The 17595-nt window shown below is 33.4% G+C and overlaps 1 protein-coding gene across 10 annotated transcripts in view; it reads left to right on the top strand.

The window, feature by feature from the left end:
• Positions 1–17595, top strand: part of CEP290 (centrosomal protein 290) — a 56200-nt gene that overhangs the window by 10767 nt on the left and 27838 nt on the right. For 9 of the 10 annotated variants that reach the window (XM_068400759.1, XM_068400762.1, XM_068400765.1 and 6 more), the window contains exons 14-26: positions 196–358; positions 1007–1107; positions 1200–1287; positions 1769–1881; positions 4959–5043; positions 6424–6566; positions 7101–7265; positions 8242–8391; positions 9401–9516; positions 11736–11838; positions 14637–14867; positions 15404–15577; positions 17109–17220. In XM_068400759.1, coding sequence (XP_068256860.1) covers positions 196–358; positions 1007–1107; positions 1200–1287; positions 1769–1881; positions 4959–5043; positions 6424–6566; positions 7101–7265; positions 8242–8391; positions 9401–9516; positions 11736–11838; positions 14637–14867; positions 15404–15577; positions 17109–17220 — 1744 coding nt within the window. The remainder of the gene's footprint in view (positions 1–195; positions 359–1006; positions 1108–1199; positions 1288–1768; positions 1882–4958; positions 5044–6423; positions 6567–7100; positions 7266–8241; positions 8392–9400; positions 9517–11735; positions 11839–14636; positions 14868–15403; positions 15578–17108; positions 17221–17595) is intronic. The other variant, XM_068400761.1, reaches the window with a different exon arrangement.

Here is a 17595-nt window from a genome sequence, read left to right as displayed (position 1 = left end):
CTGTAGTCAAAAGACAGATTTGTAGGATCTGCTCTTTATTCAGTTACTTTTTTCACTAAGCATAGTGCGGAAGAGTGATACAGGTTGAAAAACATTTTTTCTTATCTGGGTAATGATAAAAGACAGATTCATAATTTATTTTCTTACATCTTCTGTTGGTTGTTTTGTTTTTACTTCCCATTTGGGTTTTTACAGGGAATATATGGTTTGGAAGAGGCTGTTGCTGAAATAAAAGATTTAAAAAAGCAAATCAAAATACGAGACCATGAGTTAGAAGCATTAATTAAGGAAGTCAATAAACTTGGACTTAAAATAAATGATTGTCTTGATGAAAATGAAGAACTTAGGGAGCGCTTAGGTATGCTATATCCATTACATTTTCAGTTATTTGTTGTGTAAGAGTTGAAATAACATTATGTCACGGAAATCTTTTACTATACCAAATAACTACTTGGAAATAATTTTGTGTATACTGCTAATATTTGCAAGTAGTTTTAGTTAGTTAGGACAAACTGCATGAATGTGTATGACTAAACTTGAATATACATGACTAAACTTGAATATACATGACTAAACTTGTAGGAGAATAGGTTTTGTAGTGCTTTTTTGGTCTTGGTTCCTCTTTGACTGTACACTGCTTAATTAATATCATAATATGGTATTTGGAAACCATAACATACTGAAGTTATAATGCTGGAATGAAAAACAGAGAAAACTTTGGACAGGCTTATTTTTACATAGAAGAATCTAAACATAGTTAATTTTAGGTGGCATTTTGTTGCATTTTGGTTTTTGAGTAACAAGTAAAATGATACATTCTTCTGGCGTTACTACATGAAGCATAAGATGTCTGTACATATATAAAAATACGTATATTCAACTATCAACTTTTAAAAATTCTACTTGAGTAGTTATATATTCTTATTTAAATGAACTGCGTTCTAATGATTACTAACATTAATGTTCCTCCTTAATGAATAGTTATACAGCATATACTGTGTTCTAGGTCTTGAGCCAAAGACAATGATTGATTTAAATGAATTCAGAAACAGCAAGACATTGAAGCAGCAGCAATATAGAGCTGAAAACCAGATTCTTTTGCAAGAGGCAAGTGATAAATCCTATTTTTGTGTAAGAGCTACATAATAAAAATGTATTTGAACAAAATGAAATACTGATCTGTGAATAATAATATGCAGATTGAAAGACTAGAAGAAGAAAGAATTGAACTGAAAAAACAGGTTCGTAAGTTGGCTCAGGAGAAAGGAAGAAGAGTTGCAACAATAGGTAGGATTTTTTTTGTTATAAACTATCTTTTCAAAAACATGCTGTCTATGCTTATTCATATATAGCTATGTTATATTTACGCATTGGTTTAAATTACAAGGCTAAATACATTTAATTGAATCTGTAGGAAGAGGTGAGTGGGTTTGTATTTTCATAGTCTTACAGCCCAGTAGCTTTTTGACTTGTGATGGCTAGTAGTGCATCACTGAGAGTTGTGTCATTGACTTGCAGTTCTCAGATACAGGATGATCTTGCCATGATTTCCAGTAAATCTACATAATATATGTGTTTCAAAAATCTTAAAATTTCAATTGTGTGCCACCCAGGGAAGCATAATGTGCTCAAATGGAAAGGTTTACAGCTCCTTATTTTGCAGGTAGAAAACTGGAACTCAGCTATACTAAATAGAATACATTCCATTCCTTGGAGACCAGTTGAAAAATCATAATCATTTATTATGTGTACATTTAATTGCAATTAGGATTGGATGCTGCTGATGTGCCTATAACTGATAGCTTTACTGAAGAGAAGGACATCAGTAAGAGGAAGTTGGATTTCTTGAACAGACATGATATTGCTGAAGTAAAAGCAAAGGTAGGTTCATAAAGCAAGTTCATAAACATGTATTTCTCTTTCAAATAAGAATAATGTTATTTTGTAAATATCTGTTCAAATATTTCCCTAGGTGCTTTTATTAACTGCTTTTAAAGAACACAAAAATTAATAATTTGTATTTTTTTTAGAAGGGTAATGAATATTTTATATATTTTTTGTGAATATAGGCTAGCAGCTCCTGTAATGTGGAAAGGAGAAACACACTTGCAGATAGAGAAGCACCAGTTAGACTTTTGATGCCAGAGAAAGATATAGCTGAAAACAGTAAGGCTGTGGGAAATCTACCTAGAAGAACTTCTGGCATACTTGAGAATTTAAATCACTTGGGAAAAAATAGAAACAGTTCTTTGGTTCATTTCGGTCCAAAACATGTGACAGAGTGGCAGCTGATTAATGACAACTGTAATTCTGAAACTCTTAGCATAAAAGAGCTTTTCGTATCACCAGAGCTACAATTTACACAGACATCAGGGATAACAGATTATACAGACAATAGAGAGATGTCAAAAGACTTAAAATCAGACTACACAGGTTCATTTTCTGCTTATCAGCGAGTGTGTCAGACCTCAGAGGTAAATAACCGAAATTACAGAAACAAACCGTCTTTTCAGATTCAAGTGTCTGTGCCTTCTGATTCAGACCAAACAGGTCAGGAAAATTTTTGTCCAGGACTATCTCACAGCAGAAACTCTCTGATTTCTTGTGCATCTGCTCTTGGAAAGCCAGTAACGCACAAGACACGAATAATAACATTGAAGGATAAGCAAGACTATTTGCAAGTAAAGTTTTCTGATCTAACTGCCTTTCAAGAAGAAAGAGAAGGAAAGAAATGCCTAACAGAATTGTTGCAAGTAAAAACTTTGGAAAGTGGACTTGAAAATGGACAAACAGAACACTCAGGTCAGGTAGATCCTGTTGAAAATCTCATAGAGCGATTGAGGAGAGAGTTAGCCTTTCTTAGATCACAGGTGAGACAACTTTGTGTGTGTTTATATCTATTGCAGTTATTTAGAAGATAAATTCAAATAATAAAGATGTGTTAGTCTACTTTCATCTTTATTAATGAAAGCTATCAGATAGTTCTAATAGAATTGGGCATTTTTTCTTCTAATAAAAAAAAGTGCCAAGTCATCAATTTGCAGTTTATTTGTTGACATAGGATTGAAAAATGTAGGCATATGTTTTCATTCTGTCGGTGGAAAAAAGTTTGCACAACACCCGTGCACACACGCATAGATGGGTACGAAGAGAGAACAGTTTTTATTCTAAGACCTTACACAAACCTGCGTAAACAAAGTACTCATCACTTTTCTTAGTAGAGCATACAGCCTTGCATCTCATACAAATCAATTGTTACAACTATATTTTAAAGAACATAGTTTGAGGATTATTTTTAAAAATTATTTTAAATACAGAGAAATACAAATGGTAATTTACAAGTGTTAGTTGAATGAAGTAGGGACTGAATGAGTCCTTTGGTATGAAAGATAGAAGATGAGATTTCTGTTAAAAGACGCAGATGCTATTTGACTAGAGGACATCTCCTACCTCCAGAGAGAACAGATGGTGTAAAGTTAGACTTCTGGATTGAGAAAGGCCTTTCTTTCTGCGAAACATCCAAGAAGTTCCTGGGTTGGTTCTTTTATCCGTTTCCCTGCCAACTGACAAATATAATATATTTCTGTTTTCAGAAAAAAAGATTTCCAGTGAAAAATTCCATTATTTATTAAAATGATCTCTAATGATAAAATATTTTAGGTTCTCAAAAGGGTTTTTGAAAACTTTTTGTAATCAGTGAAAGAATGGGTTGATTTCAGGGTGCTTGCTGTGGTTTCTTTTATTCACATGATAAATCATATAAAAAATTATTCACTGATAGTTTCCTAAATTGGTACCTTGAAATGCTGTGTTCATCTTCTGTATAGTGGCGGACGTTGCTTTGGTTGCTAGAGATACATTTGGGGCATGGATCAAACCAATCCTTCATCCCTCAGAGTCTCACAGACTTTTGGACTGTACCAGACTGTTGTTCCAGTTGCTGTATGACCCAAGAATACCTGTTTCCCTAGACAGTGTTATATGGAATATATCTTGTGTAATTCTTTCGGTGAATCCATCTCTGTTGCCATTGCATTTCAGGTGGGAGATTCATATGTGGACTGGGAAATTTTCATGAAAGCGTACTCCAAATTTGAAAAAAAGGCTAGGACTGGAACATTAGATTGCTAAAATTAGAATCTGTGTACTTTTTGTCTGGGAGAAACCGTCTAAGAATGTGATGAAGAAACATCATGGTTATAATGTATAAGATAAGCAAATAGGTCTTTCCTATCTTTAACTGAAATGTTTTGGAACTGATGGCATTTCTGTTGAGCCTGTGGAACTGTGATTGATCAATGGGAAGTCTAAGTCTGTATACATCATGCTTTTTTCAGTTTTTTCAAACAGTTTTTCCATGCTACAGGAGTGTGCTTTGCTCTTGTGATTTCTCTTAAAATACTGTGTCAGCCAATCTATGGAATGAATAATGACTACTAATTGCATTTTCAGTAGAAAAGATGTGGTTTTTTTTATTTTGGAAGGTAAGTCTTGGAAATATAAATTTTTTGTATATAAATGGAGATAGAATCCTATGCTAATAACTTACTGTTGGGGTTTTTTTTTAGAATTAGCAGATATCTAGAGATTTGTTGATCAAGAGTATGCTAAATAGCTATATAGAATTAAATCTTGAAAGATGCAGAAGCCTGGCAGTTCGGGTAGCACAAGGTTTAAAAAAACAAAACAGGATAAATATTTATATAAGGCTTATTCATGGTTTAAATAACTTTTTTCCAATAATTTTGTTGCTATGAAGATGAGGCTGTTTCTTTCATTGTTTCATTTCTATGTAACACCTCATTTTGGTTTACATACTATGTAATTTCATTGTTGAATATATATGGATTAGCAATATTTTCAAGCATTTATTCTCATTTAACCAGAGTCTTAATGAAAATTCTAATACTGAAATTCCTACATTACTATTTTTGAGTCTTCTTTGTTCTTTTCTTTAGAATGAGCATCTTGCAAATGAATTAAGTGTGAGAGAGAGAGATTTGGAGAAGAACAGGACTGTAATAGCCAAATTTCAATCTAAATGTAAGTTGCAACCTGTTCTAAAACTAAGTAATATTTTTGGGTACCTGCAGATAGTTTGCTTATTTAGTTGTTCTGGTTTTGTAATTGTAACTACAAAAATCTGTCTGTTTCTGTTTTAAATGTAGTTTACTTTGATATCTTTCACACACTTTTGCTGTGTACATAAAAGGTTATTATACAATCATTCTGATACACTTATGAAATGTGGAAATTATGGTTGTTAATTGAGCCGGGTGTGAACACAATGATTAGAAAACAATGAATGTAAATGGCATTTATTGAATTGGAATTTCTTTGAACTCTCATTGATGACTTTTTTAAAAATTTTTGTGTTTATATTAGTGTATATCTTTGTGTGCATGCGTATAAATACATAGTGCTGTTAATTTTAAACTTAAATTAGTGCTAGTACATGAAACACCGTTTATTCATACTATATACATTAAACTAGGCTCTGTCATGTTTTTTGTTCCTGAATCAGACCTAATAAGGGCTTTAAGTCTGTGAGTGATCCCAATTATAACAAACATACAATTTACTTTTGCAACTGTAGTGCTTTTCTGGCTCCAGGGAAGTGTTGGCGAATTAAACCCACTTGCTGCTTATATATGTATGTATGTTAGCTGAAGTGCACTGCTTGCAAACTCTGAAATAAAAATAATGCTAATTTCTCTAGACAAGAATCTTGATTTTTTTCCCAGAGACTGTGAATTCTAAAAATTTTGTTTGACTTTTCAAAATAGACTTGGTCAAACTGCTCAAGTTGCTCCAAATTTTGCAGTCCACTCCTGGGTCTTCAGGACAGTTATCTAGTTATTGTTGATATTCAGAGAATGTCATGACAGGTTTGTTATTTTTTTTTTGAGGTTTCCAGACTTCTTGCTCTGGAAACTCTGGATTTCCACTGAGAGACTAATGGTGGCAGGAAAACTGTATGTCTTGAGAGTCCTTATTACAGCCAAATAATTTAAATGTTCTTTTTTCCCAGTCTGCAGCAGGAATTCAGACAATTCCTATATACTTCATTGTTACACCCAAATACTTTCAAGATAGCCACATTTCTGGATTTGTGAAAGCCAGTCAGGCAAGCTACTAAAGAAGTGAAAAAACTGGCAGGAAACACTGAAGACTGGAAGGTTCAATAAAGTCAAATGTGTTCCCGTGAAGCATTTCATTATTGTTTTGTTGTTTTTTCTCCAGCAAAATACACTCTCCGGATGTTCCTAGAAGCTCTGCTTTTAACTTCCTAATTGGCTATGTCTCTATATAATATGAACATTCCATTTATATATCAAATCAATAAGTATTATGATGAAATGTCCTACGAAACTTTAACTCATTTTTCAGTGCTTTTAGACACATTTACAATTTCTGTTACAGTAAAAGAATTATCAGAAGAGAATAAACATCTTGAACAAGGAATGAAAGAAATATTGCAAGCTGTCAAGGAAACGCAGAAGGATCCTAGTGTGAAGGGAGGGGAAACAGCCGTAATAATCCCTAGTCTGGATCGTTTAGTTAGCGTAAGCTTGCTTTCTAAAGTATTATTTAGCTTTATAGGATTTATAGGCTTTTTTTTTTCATCCTCAATTATTGGGTTACTGTATAATTAAATAGTAGCTTCCTTATACATATACTTCCTTAGTTACAAGTAGGAATACATTGTGTGATACCTCTTTAAAAATGCAAATTAAAAATATACAGCAACAAGAGATTGACAATAAAAATGAAAAAAAAAATTTAAAAAATCTTCAGCTGGATAGTATAAAACTGGCTTTGTCAAGTTTATTGTTTACTGCAGGAGATGCTTAAGAAAAATTCTTTATTCAAACATCTTACAAAAAAAAATAGTGTTTTTACAGGAAAATTTAACCATTTAAATCACAGTCTATGGCAAATATACCATCAGGAAAACGATAAGTAGATTTTAAAATGTTAAAATTTCATGCCCTTTGCTAATTTCTTGTACTCTAAAATTGAGGGCTCCATTTAATTATGAAAAAACAACTTTTCTGCACTTTTTCTCTGTTTCCTTAATTAAATGTTTAATGAATTAGGCAATGGAGTCAAAGAATTCAGAAGGAATCTTTGATGCTAGTGTGCACTTGAAAGCTCAGGTTGACCAGCTTACGGGCCGAAATGAAGAATTAAGACAGGAACTGAAACAGACTCAGGAGGAGGCAACAAATTTCTCTAATCAGCTGGCAAATGCAAATGAAAAGGTACACAATTTATTTTATACAGTTTATTTTGTACTTGCAAAGTGGCTGCTCTGATAATTTAGAACAAAACCACACAACGTATGATACTGAATTTAGCTTATGTGAACAGTGTAATTATACAAATCTTAATTCAGTTTATGTATTGGATCTATCAATTTGTCCATTTTAAGTTCAAATCTTACTCTTCTTAATGTTACTTTATCCTTGGAATATCTTAGCATGTTGAACACCAAGCATGCCTGTCTTTCAGGGAGAGCTGTGCCCAAAAAAGCTCACAGACTTCTTACTTCAAAAAGCCAGTAGTCTTGTATTTGTTATTTATAAATAAATAACAGAGATGAACTGTTCTAAAGTGATGAATCGTTCTTTAAAATCTTGTATCTTAAGTTCTACAGTTGATTCTGTGGAGTGCTTCTTCCAGGGCAGGAATGAGGAATGGACTGTTATCTTACAAGAAGCCAAATTTAAATTTGCCTTTTAGAACAGCTTTAGCGGTTCTAAAAGATTTGCCAGTAACTAATATTCTAGAATAGTGTTCTATGTAGTGTTAGAGAACCAGAGAGCTTTTAAGAAGTTAAATGAAAAGGCAAAGATTTCTTCAGAATAAACCATCAAATAACCACTGCAATAATTCTATCCAAAACTTCATCTTTTTAAAAGGAATAGAAATGCATTGTGTTTTGAACAATCTAGAATTAAAACTGTGGTGAATCCTCAGATATGTGAACCTGCCCTGATTGTTGGAGTCATTTGATAAATTTGGTTTAAGATATTACGCATTTAATGATTTGTGGTATCACAGCAATTTTAAAAGGTTACTTTAAAGAGTGGTTGAATGCTTTAGAATATAAGTGGACGTGAAGTAGGTTGTTAATAACAACTGATGTAGCACAGGAAAACCATATATTTTCCATCAGTGATTTTTTTTAATTGAACAACAAGAGCTACTTCTTTATGTTTTTGTTCTTTGCTTTAGATTGCACAACTGAAAAATGAAATTTGCATATTACGTCAGTCAGAAGGTGCCAATATTGTCTTCCGAACAGTGAATCTTCCAGAAGGAATGGTTCCTTCAAGTGTTAATATGATTAATTCTCTGAATGAATATTTAATACATCTTATACAGGTAACTCATTTACTTCTTGATATCAAGAATATTTGTAACATATAGGTAATTTCTCCAAAATCTAGTACTATGCCGTGTATGGACATGGGAGAACTCTCCAAAATTATTTTGAAGTTCTGACATCCAGTAAATTCTTTGGGCTATTCTGTTTTTTTAAAGCTGTAAGTATTTTGTTGTGTTGTAAACGTGAACACTAATAATTAAATTTTTGACAGCAGTTCAGATTTTTTTGTTTTAAATCTGAATTTTGATCTAAATATTTGCCCACTCTTCCTTCTACTTCTGCAGTTACACTCTTTCTATGAGAAATTCTCTCTTACTGCTGTCTGGATTCCACACCTGGATCTGCATGTGCAAATCCTACTCTGAACAGTTTTTCTCTGTACAGCAAAGGTCTCTATTTATTTACCATATGAATTTTCATTCCATTATTTGTCAAAAATATGTCAGCATTTTTAAAGAGGCATAAATACATTGAAACTGAAGCCAGTGATTCCCATGGGAAGCATAGCAGACAAACACACAGTAAAGAAAAATTGATTCTTTGAGAATTGGAGTAAAAAGAACTTACCTTTTTATTATTATTAAATTATTTTGTTCTGTCTTTGATCGCTTTACTTTTGTTGATTAGAGAATATTTTTCAACTCTATATGATTATAAAGTAGAAGAGTATTTGGGAACATGAGAAGAACATATCGCATTCCAGACGTTTAATTAGCATTCTTTGTGGGCTAGCAACATGTCATGGTGTTTTGAACTTTGAGGGCTGTAATCCATAGTGCAATTATGCACTATTTCACACCTATTAATACGGCCAAAGATTATTGGAATTTTTTTCATCTGTTTCTTCTAAAGAAAAGACACATTTCATATCTGCAGTTCACACAGTTCATTACAGAAGCATCTATCATGAAAAACAGAAAGGAGAACCAGCATTTTGATTAATCCTTTCATATTTAAAACATATATTAATCACGTTAATATTTTTATTTGGAAAATAATCATTAGGAACTGGAAAATAAAGAACAGTTACTTAAACAATTAGAAGATGCAGTAGAGGACTATAAGCGAAAATTTGCAGTAATTCGTCATCAACAAGGCTTGCTGTATAAAGAATATCAAAGGTATTGTTCTCTCCTGAATTACGAAGGTTCAACTATGTTTAATAATTTTGAATACAAGATTTGCTGCTGTGTTGAAGTAGTTCTTTGGTTAATGTCATAAATAAAATGTCTTGAATATGAACTCTATATATTTTCTTTAGTCCTATAAAGATTCAGAAAACTCTTACAAAAGCATTTTCTGCTGGGCCTTTTTCATATTTCATACTATATAACGAGGATTGCATTGTGCTTTCTGCATCTGATATCTTGTATTTTATTAGAACTTGGTATTATGGACTCTTCAGTCTCATTTTCTTTTGCTTTCAAGTATGGGTCCTAACAGTTTTTCTGAGGGGGGAAAAAAAGGAAAACTGTTATCCAAACACAGTCAGAGGTCTCTGTTTCAAAATTTCAGATCATCAGGACTTCATAGTTGGTTTTGTTTCAGACTCTTAGTTCCTTTATGTGCTTCATTGAATCTAATTTCTATAAAATCCTTCTTATGGTCAGAAAAAGATTTTAATCTGTTAGGAGCATAGGAGTGAATCTGGTGATATGGGTTCTTCAATTAACAGACTGTTGTGTCCTCTCTTATCTTTGGATTGGAATGAACACTCACTGGACAGCTTTTGGAATAAGGGTGTTTTATCTTTTAGGACCATCTGTTTGTTCTTTGAATCAGTTAAGATGTCCCAGATAACATTGTCTCTGAGGCATTAAAGCTATAGCTTTTTGAAAATATTAAAAACTATAATATACCGCCTCATTTACTACTGGATTAGGTATCTCCAATGACAGGGATTAGATGATGATTCAAGGCTCCTTCTCCAAACCTATTACAGATTGAAGTTAGGGGAGGAGATTCTTTGACTTGGCATCCCATAAAGACTCAAAGCAGTGTCTTTCCTTTTCCTCCATTTTTTTCCATTATGGAAGAAACTAAGAGATCCTCTTTGAAGAGAAAATACTACTTCTGAAATATCCTTGATTATTTGTTTAAACTAGCCTAAACTGTCCTATACAGTCTATAGGAACTTCTTTATTAGACATGTCTAAATGATTCATAGCCTTTTTGTTTCCAAATAAATAAATAAAAGTGGATAGAGGAGAGTAGTTTGGGCCAAAGCGAAGCTGAATCCTTTTATGTTTTTGTTTGGTTTTCACTGAAGTAGAAAAACTAGGGTAAGAAATTATGTCCTTTATGCATCTGAAATAAAATGGATGTAATAGAAGGAAAGATTTGCAAAACCATTGAAAAAAATGAGTTAATATTACAGCTATTGCCTATCCTTTTGTTTAGAAATCTGACCTCTAATGCAGAATTTGGATGTGAGAAACCTAAGTTTAATTCTGTCCACTTCCTGAGGGCAGTTTGAACCAACATCTTTTAAAGAAAAAGCCAGCTACTAGGCTGTGGGAAATTCTCAGAGGATGAGCGAGCAATCTTTTCCTTACGATACTGTACCATTCTGTATGATTAACTAAAAATACTTCAAAATCAGCTTAGGTATTCTGTCTCTCAGGAACTGCAGAAGCTTTGCTCCCCCTGCAAGTTGTCCTTCTTACCTAATGAATGTGCAAGTGCTTCATGCAAAGGAGACAGTTAAGGAGTCATTGATTATTTGCCAAAGCATTTTATCTAGCTGTAAATCTCATCAGCAAAATTATTGGGCACAACTGAAATAATACCTGCTGAAATCTGCTGGGCCTAGTCTGCTTCAAAAAAAAAAGACCCATTTCCAGGCTCAGCGTGATAATTGCCAGTAGTATGATTTTTGTCTCTCTTCCTATAAAAGGGAGACCTGGAGTTTCTAGAGAGGTACTTAAAGTGGAAATGTTTTTATTTGCACAGTTTTAAACTTTGCCTATTTATATGAAGACATGGGCAAGAAACTAATTAATTTGAAATACAAGTGTGGGATTTAAAGTAGATTAAATACCATGTATGTATATTTTTGGGGAGTAAGACATCTCTGTCTCTGCACTATAGTACACACGTGAAGAAGAGATAAGACACTTTAACTTAAGAATTATTTTCATCATTAAACCAGCTGCAACCTAAACAGAAGGGATAGTTCTTCAGTAATCCATCTACAATTTATAATGTCTTTTTCAAATTACATTACTGCTAAAATAAGTATCTTGGTTTGCAATATTTCAGGGTTGCTGTTTTAGTAGTTACACTTTTAAAAGTCAAGTCTTTCATCATTCTAAATGAAAATATTTAATTACTGTTTTAGTCAAAAGGAGAGCTGGCAGAAAGAATCAGAAGATATGAAAGAGGAAAAGAAAAAGCTAGAAGAGCAAAAAGAACGAGATGCTACAAAAATAAGGGCATATTCTGTAAGTAATTTTGTTGCTTTCTTTTTGGAAAAGGTTTTAATACATAGAACAGAAGTTTTAATACATAGAACAGAAGTTTTAATACAATACTGTAATTTGTTAGATGAGGAAAATGTTGCAGGGAAAAACTGCTCAGTTAAATCAGAAAGGAAGTGGTTTATTGATTTGTTAGTGGAATGTAAATAACTGGCAATCAGTGAACTATACATTCAGAATCAATATCAACAATACAAAAGGTAAATCACAATATTAAGACACATACAAAATGTTACTATAGACCTAAAAATCTGTAAGCGCTATTCAGGAATTAATCCCAAATATTTCTCATCCCACACGTCCTCATTCACACAGTTATATTCACTTCCTGGCCCCGTCAGGTTACCAGCACACACACCTTTTCCTGAGAGTGCAAGTTCACCGTGTACACACACCTCTTGCGTGCCTGTGGGGGTGCTCTGGTGTTATGAGTACCCGTGTGCCTCCCTGCAGTCAGCTAATCCATACACTGGTGAGAAATCACCCCAGGAGGTCACATACACACACCTGAGGTGTGGGTCCCTACTTGTTGCGCTTGTACGGCCATTCCATTAGCTGGAGTGCCGAGGCTCATGGTGTCCAGTGTGGAGGAAGTGCTTACATCTGCACAGAGGATGCAGGGGCAGTGGGGAGACTTCTGAAGCAGAACTAGGTTATGAGTGCTGCTTTGTAACCGTCTCTGCCCCTGCTGTTAGAAGTTTTCATGCTTCTTTTAAACTAATTTTCAGGCTGACTACTTTTTTATTTCAAGTCTCTAATTTTATGGTTACTCTTCAATCTGGTTGATGGTCATCTTCCTCTTTAACATTATCAGTTTTGAGCAAATACCCTCTCAGACAGTCTCAGGTATTGTGTTCATACACACTATTTATACTCACACTGCTCTCTTAACAGCAGTTGTTATCCAGGCTGTTTGATTGGGAGGAGGAGCAGTGCAGGCACCCCCATGGAAAACACATTAATTTATACTAAGAATTAAGGTTATTACTTTGAGTTACATCTTAATTATATATACCCATTAATGTGTATGTATCAGTATTTCAAAAAACAGGAAACAGAATGAATCTTTCTATTTTGATTTACTTCCACCAAGACTGAATTCAATATTCTATTAAGAAAAATGAAAAATAACTTTTTAAGAGGGTGATATTTAAAAGTTCCTGGAATTGGTGCAAGTGCCTAATCACAGACATAGAGCAATTTTAGATGGCTTCAGGTGTCTTTAGGCATATACCAAAAGCTGCCAAATATGACAGAAGACATATGGGACACACATGTCCTTTTAGAGAAGCAGACACAGGGCAAGGATGTCACAAGGTGTTGAAAATGACTGTGGATGCCTAAGTTTAGACAGCTGAGTTCTAACCTTTTTCTTCAGCTGAGGGCTGACTATAGTGGTATGTGGTCCTGCTTATAATCATATTCGTAACTGTAATTGATTTGCAAAATAATTGTATCCTGAGGCAATTAAGTCTAACTATATTTACAGAACAGTGAAATTGAAATTGTTTTGAGATGTTTCTACCGTATGTTTAAAAAAGTGAGGGGGAGCAGGGGAGCACACGCCATCTTACTTAATTTGTTCAATATCTTACTCTGAATTTCCAGAGTCGCAGGAGTAGATTGTAGCAGGATTAATACATTTCTGGGTTTTTTTTTTTAAATGTCTTTAAAAAATAATGGAGTTTTATGATGTTAGTGGTGCTGTCAAAGTATTGCTGAGATCCTTTAAGAAATTACTGTTTCCCGATAGCTTTAGTTTCCAGAAACACATACTATCCAAAGGTAAGAAATACATACTATTATTTAGTATTATTTTTTGTTAGTAAGTAATTTTGATTAGAATTAAGTGAACATTTTTCAGATTAAACATTTCACTGAAATTAATTTACTGTGAATGATCAATGAAAATGTGTTGCTTGCTCTTAAAACCTTAAGAAAAACAGGCTTCTTGAACAGAAAAGCCAAATCTTAGCCAGTTATCATGGAACTAGATTTTTTTCATGGCTTCAGGCTTCCAGGACTCTGGAGGTTTTTCTTGCTACCTGCTCACTCTTCTTCATTAGGCTCATAGGAATCTGGGATTTTACGGCTCCAATTTCTACTCCCTGTCTCCTTGGCAAGCTGATGTGTGTGACAGCAAAGCTAAAGCTCACATGCCTTCTGGGACTTGAGTTGCTTTAGTTCCCTCTCCCCCCTCTCCACCCCACCCCCTGCCTCAGATCTATACATGCATGCAAACACATGTGTGTGCACACATACACACAAACACAGGCATGTTTCCATAGGAGGGGTCCTGTGGTTACTTCATAAATACTGGTTTGATCCTCAAAGTAGGACATTATTAGTGTTTGTTAGGAAGCCCAGGAATTCTGTTTGGTTTAGAAAATTGTTCCAATACAGTACATTTGTTTTGATTATAGTAAATGCGGGGAAGACTGATGACACTGAATGCAGAGAATTATTTTTGTTCTAAATTTTGAAAATGTCAGCATTAACTAAAATTCCAATTAGTCAGTCAGATATATTTAGCTTCTATTCCTCAAAAACTAATGATTTTGAAGATTTAATTTTTTTCCTTATAATAGAATATTGTGTGCTTATGCATGTGTTGTGTGTGTGTATATGTTTTATTAGCAAAAATAATTTCAGATTAATGGAATTTTTACACCTAGATTAAAAAATGTACAAGAAAGCTTGTCATGTGGTCGAGTTTTATCATATTTCTGTACAAGGGTCTTGTTAAAAAAATTATTTTACAGAATTTACTCAGTGCACTTCAGCTGGATCCTGATGAAACAAAAAAAGTACTTGCAGAAAATAATAGAAAAATAACTGTTTTACGAGTTAATGAAAGATCACTAACAAGGCAGTATACCACTTTACTTGAAACGGAACGGCATCTTAGAAAAGAAAATGAGAAACTAAAGGGTGAAATAACACACATGGAGACTGCAGTTACAGGGAAGATTGGAAACTTGCAACGATTCAAGGTATAGTTTATAGTACACATTTTTGTTTTCACAATTTGGCAATAAATACACTTTTTTAAATGGAAGCAGTACTAGTTTCTTGAATGCATTACCCAAATGCTTGTTAAATGCTGATATAAATTTTGTCAAAACATTCTTTGTATTTAGATAAGTATTGTAGTACGAAACCTGTCAGTTTTCCCTTTCTGAAGTTGCTTCAACAGGTTCTTTTAATTAAAAGTGTCATATGAAACCAAATCTTACTTTTTGGCCTTACAGGGTGCTAGGGCCTGTATTAACTTACTTATCTTTGTAAAAAATGTTTTTGACAGTGCCTTATGACAGAGAGACAATTATTGACGAAATTACCCAGAGAAATTTTGTCAATGTTTATTGCAAGCAATTTATAAAGATGGGCAATAATTTAGTAAAATAAACCAATATCATGTTCTAAAGCATTATATTAAGTGGTATTCTTTTTCTGTGGAGTAATTTTAATTTTTCTATTTAAAGATCTAGCAGACCTTAGTAACCCAGTGTGTTGATTATTTTCATAGGAAATGGCTAGCTTTAAGATTGCAGCCCTGCAAAAAGTGTTGGATGGTAGTGTGCCATTGTCTGAGCTAGAACTGGCTAATAAGCAGTATAATGCATTAACTGCTAAATACAGAGATATGTTACAAAAAGATAACTTGCTCGTCCAACGGACAACAAACATGGAACACATGGAGGTAATGTTTGTGTTAAGGGAAAAAACCTCATTGTACATTCGTTCTGCCTTGGTTTTTGTTTTCATGTAATAGAAAGATAGAACAGAGGTCTCAGTGCTAGAACTGCTGGTTATAACAGTTCCATAGTGGGTATGAGATGTTGGAGCCAGTCTTACTGTTGCTATCAAATTTTAATATGCTTACCTGGTATTTTTGAGTGGATTAAGAAACATACACAAAGTCCCAGATTTTATGTCAGTGGGCATACATAAAAGCATTTTGATTGTTTTGGTGGTTTGGATTATTTGGTTTTTGTTTGGTTGTTTGCTTTTTAAGTTAAGCTCTGGGTATGCTCCCTCACAAAGTATTTTTAGTGTTTTGATTACCAAAACAAGGCTGGCAGAAGGAATATTTGCTATCATCTTCAGTTTTGGAGGACATAAGGAAAGTTGAATGAGTGTAAACACTTTCAAAGCTTTCTCTCAAAGTAAGTGTTCTTATTAATTCCTGATTTACAAGAATGAAATGTTCAGTTCCAAAAGGCAGTAAACCTTTGAAATTTAATTTCCATAAAGAAAGTAAATAACCAAAGATTATTCACAGTGTGTTTGCACAATGTCGTAGAGACTGCAAATATGTAACTATTCCTTTGAACTTTTATTCTCAAGTAGAAGGGAACTTCTTTTCAAGAACTGTGAAACTGACTTCAAAGATACGTTACTATCTCCTACTTTTCATTCTTGTCAGAAATAATAATCCAAGAATGTAGTTAACTAGTAATTAAAGCTCATGTGACGTTCTTGTCTGTTGTGTTTCTGTCGTTGACAAGGGTTAAATACACGTGGTGGGTAAACTTACTGAACTGTTAAATTTGTCTGCTTGGTAACAGGTAGCTGCATTTGTGTTAGCTAAAGAATGAATGATTCCTTCTCTATTTTATCAAATTTTGTATGTATGAAAACTTACATTGCCTATTTCAGCAATTTCATAGAGCTAGAGAATCATTTATCAATAGCAAACTTAAAATGTGGTTAGAAAACTAGAAATTGAAAATTAATATGAAGTATTCAATTTGTTTTCCTGGTTAATGTGGAAATTTGTGTTTCTGTTTGGAGGAGTGAAGGAATATTTACAAAACTAATGTTTGCCATCATATTAGATGCCTAAAAGAACTAAAAGAAGTATATGATCTGTCTCAAATATGTATTTATGTGCAAGATGAAGTATCCTGTGTGGATGAAATATCCTCCAGAAATACTTCTTTCTTTCTCTCTGTTAATGAGGTGTTTATCATCTAATTCTAGATACTCTAGGAATCACAATCACTGATAATAAATATTCATGGTAATACTAGTTGACAGTAAGATGCAACATAGCAAAGACTAACATTTTTACACTTAGGAGGAAACTTACACTCTTCTGTTGCCATATATGTAGACTATGGGTTGTGCATAGGTAAAATCTGTTACTTTCAAAGATTTTATAATACTAAACATCAAGTCTGCTACAGTTAAATAGTTTGCTGTTATGTTGCAACTTTTTTGTTATACAGCGTGAGAATGAATCCTTGAAAGCACAGATAAATTTATTGAATAAGGAACTGGAGATCACAAAAGAGAAACTTCACACTGTAGAACAGGCTTGGGAACAGATGACTAAACTGGGCAAGTATGAAAGTTATATTGCAACATTAAAAACCACATGGTATGTCCCGTGTAAAAGTAATATTTTAAAACGTTTTAAAATTGATGTATCTTAAAACAAAAAAAAACAAAAAAGTCAAAGCTATTTTGTATCTTTCATTAATGGTCTTAATTTTTTTTGGTGAATTTTTTTTTCGTTTTGTTTCATTTTGCTTATCTATTTGACCAAAACCAAGTTTGGTATTTTCCTCTGGAAACTGTTCCACGTTGACTTCTCTTGGGTTACTGGGTCAAGGGTTTAAAAGCTGGAACTTGTAAAGCAAGAGCACCTGTTGTTTTTTTTTGTTTTGTTTTTGGTTTTTTGTTTGTTTGTTTTTTTTTTAATAAGTTGCAATA

The sequence above is a fragment of the Nyctibius grandis genome, chromosome 5 (assembly GCF_013368605.1).
Source record: "Nyctibius grandis isolate bNycGra1 chromosome 5, bNycGra1.pri, whole genome shotgun sequence".
Taxonomy (NCBI): domain Eukaryota; kingdom Metazoa; phylum Chordata; class Aves; order Nyctibiiformes; family Nyctibiidae; genus Nyctibius; species Nyctibius grandis.
Note: the sequence above shows the minus strand (reverse complement) of the source record. Positions and strands in the feature narration are given on the sequence as shown.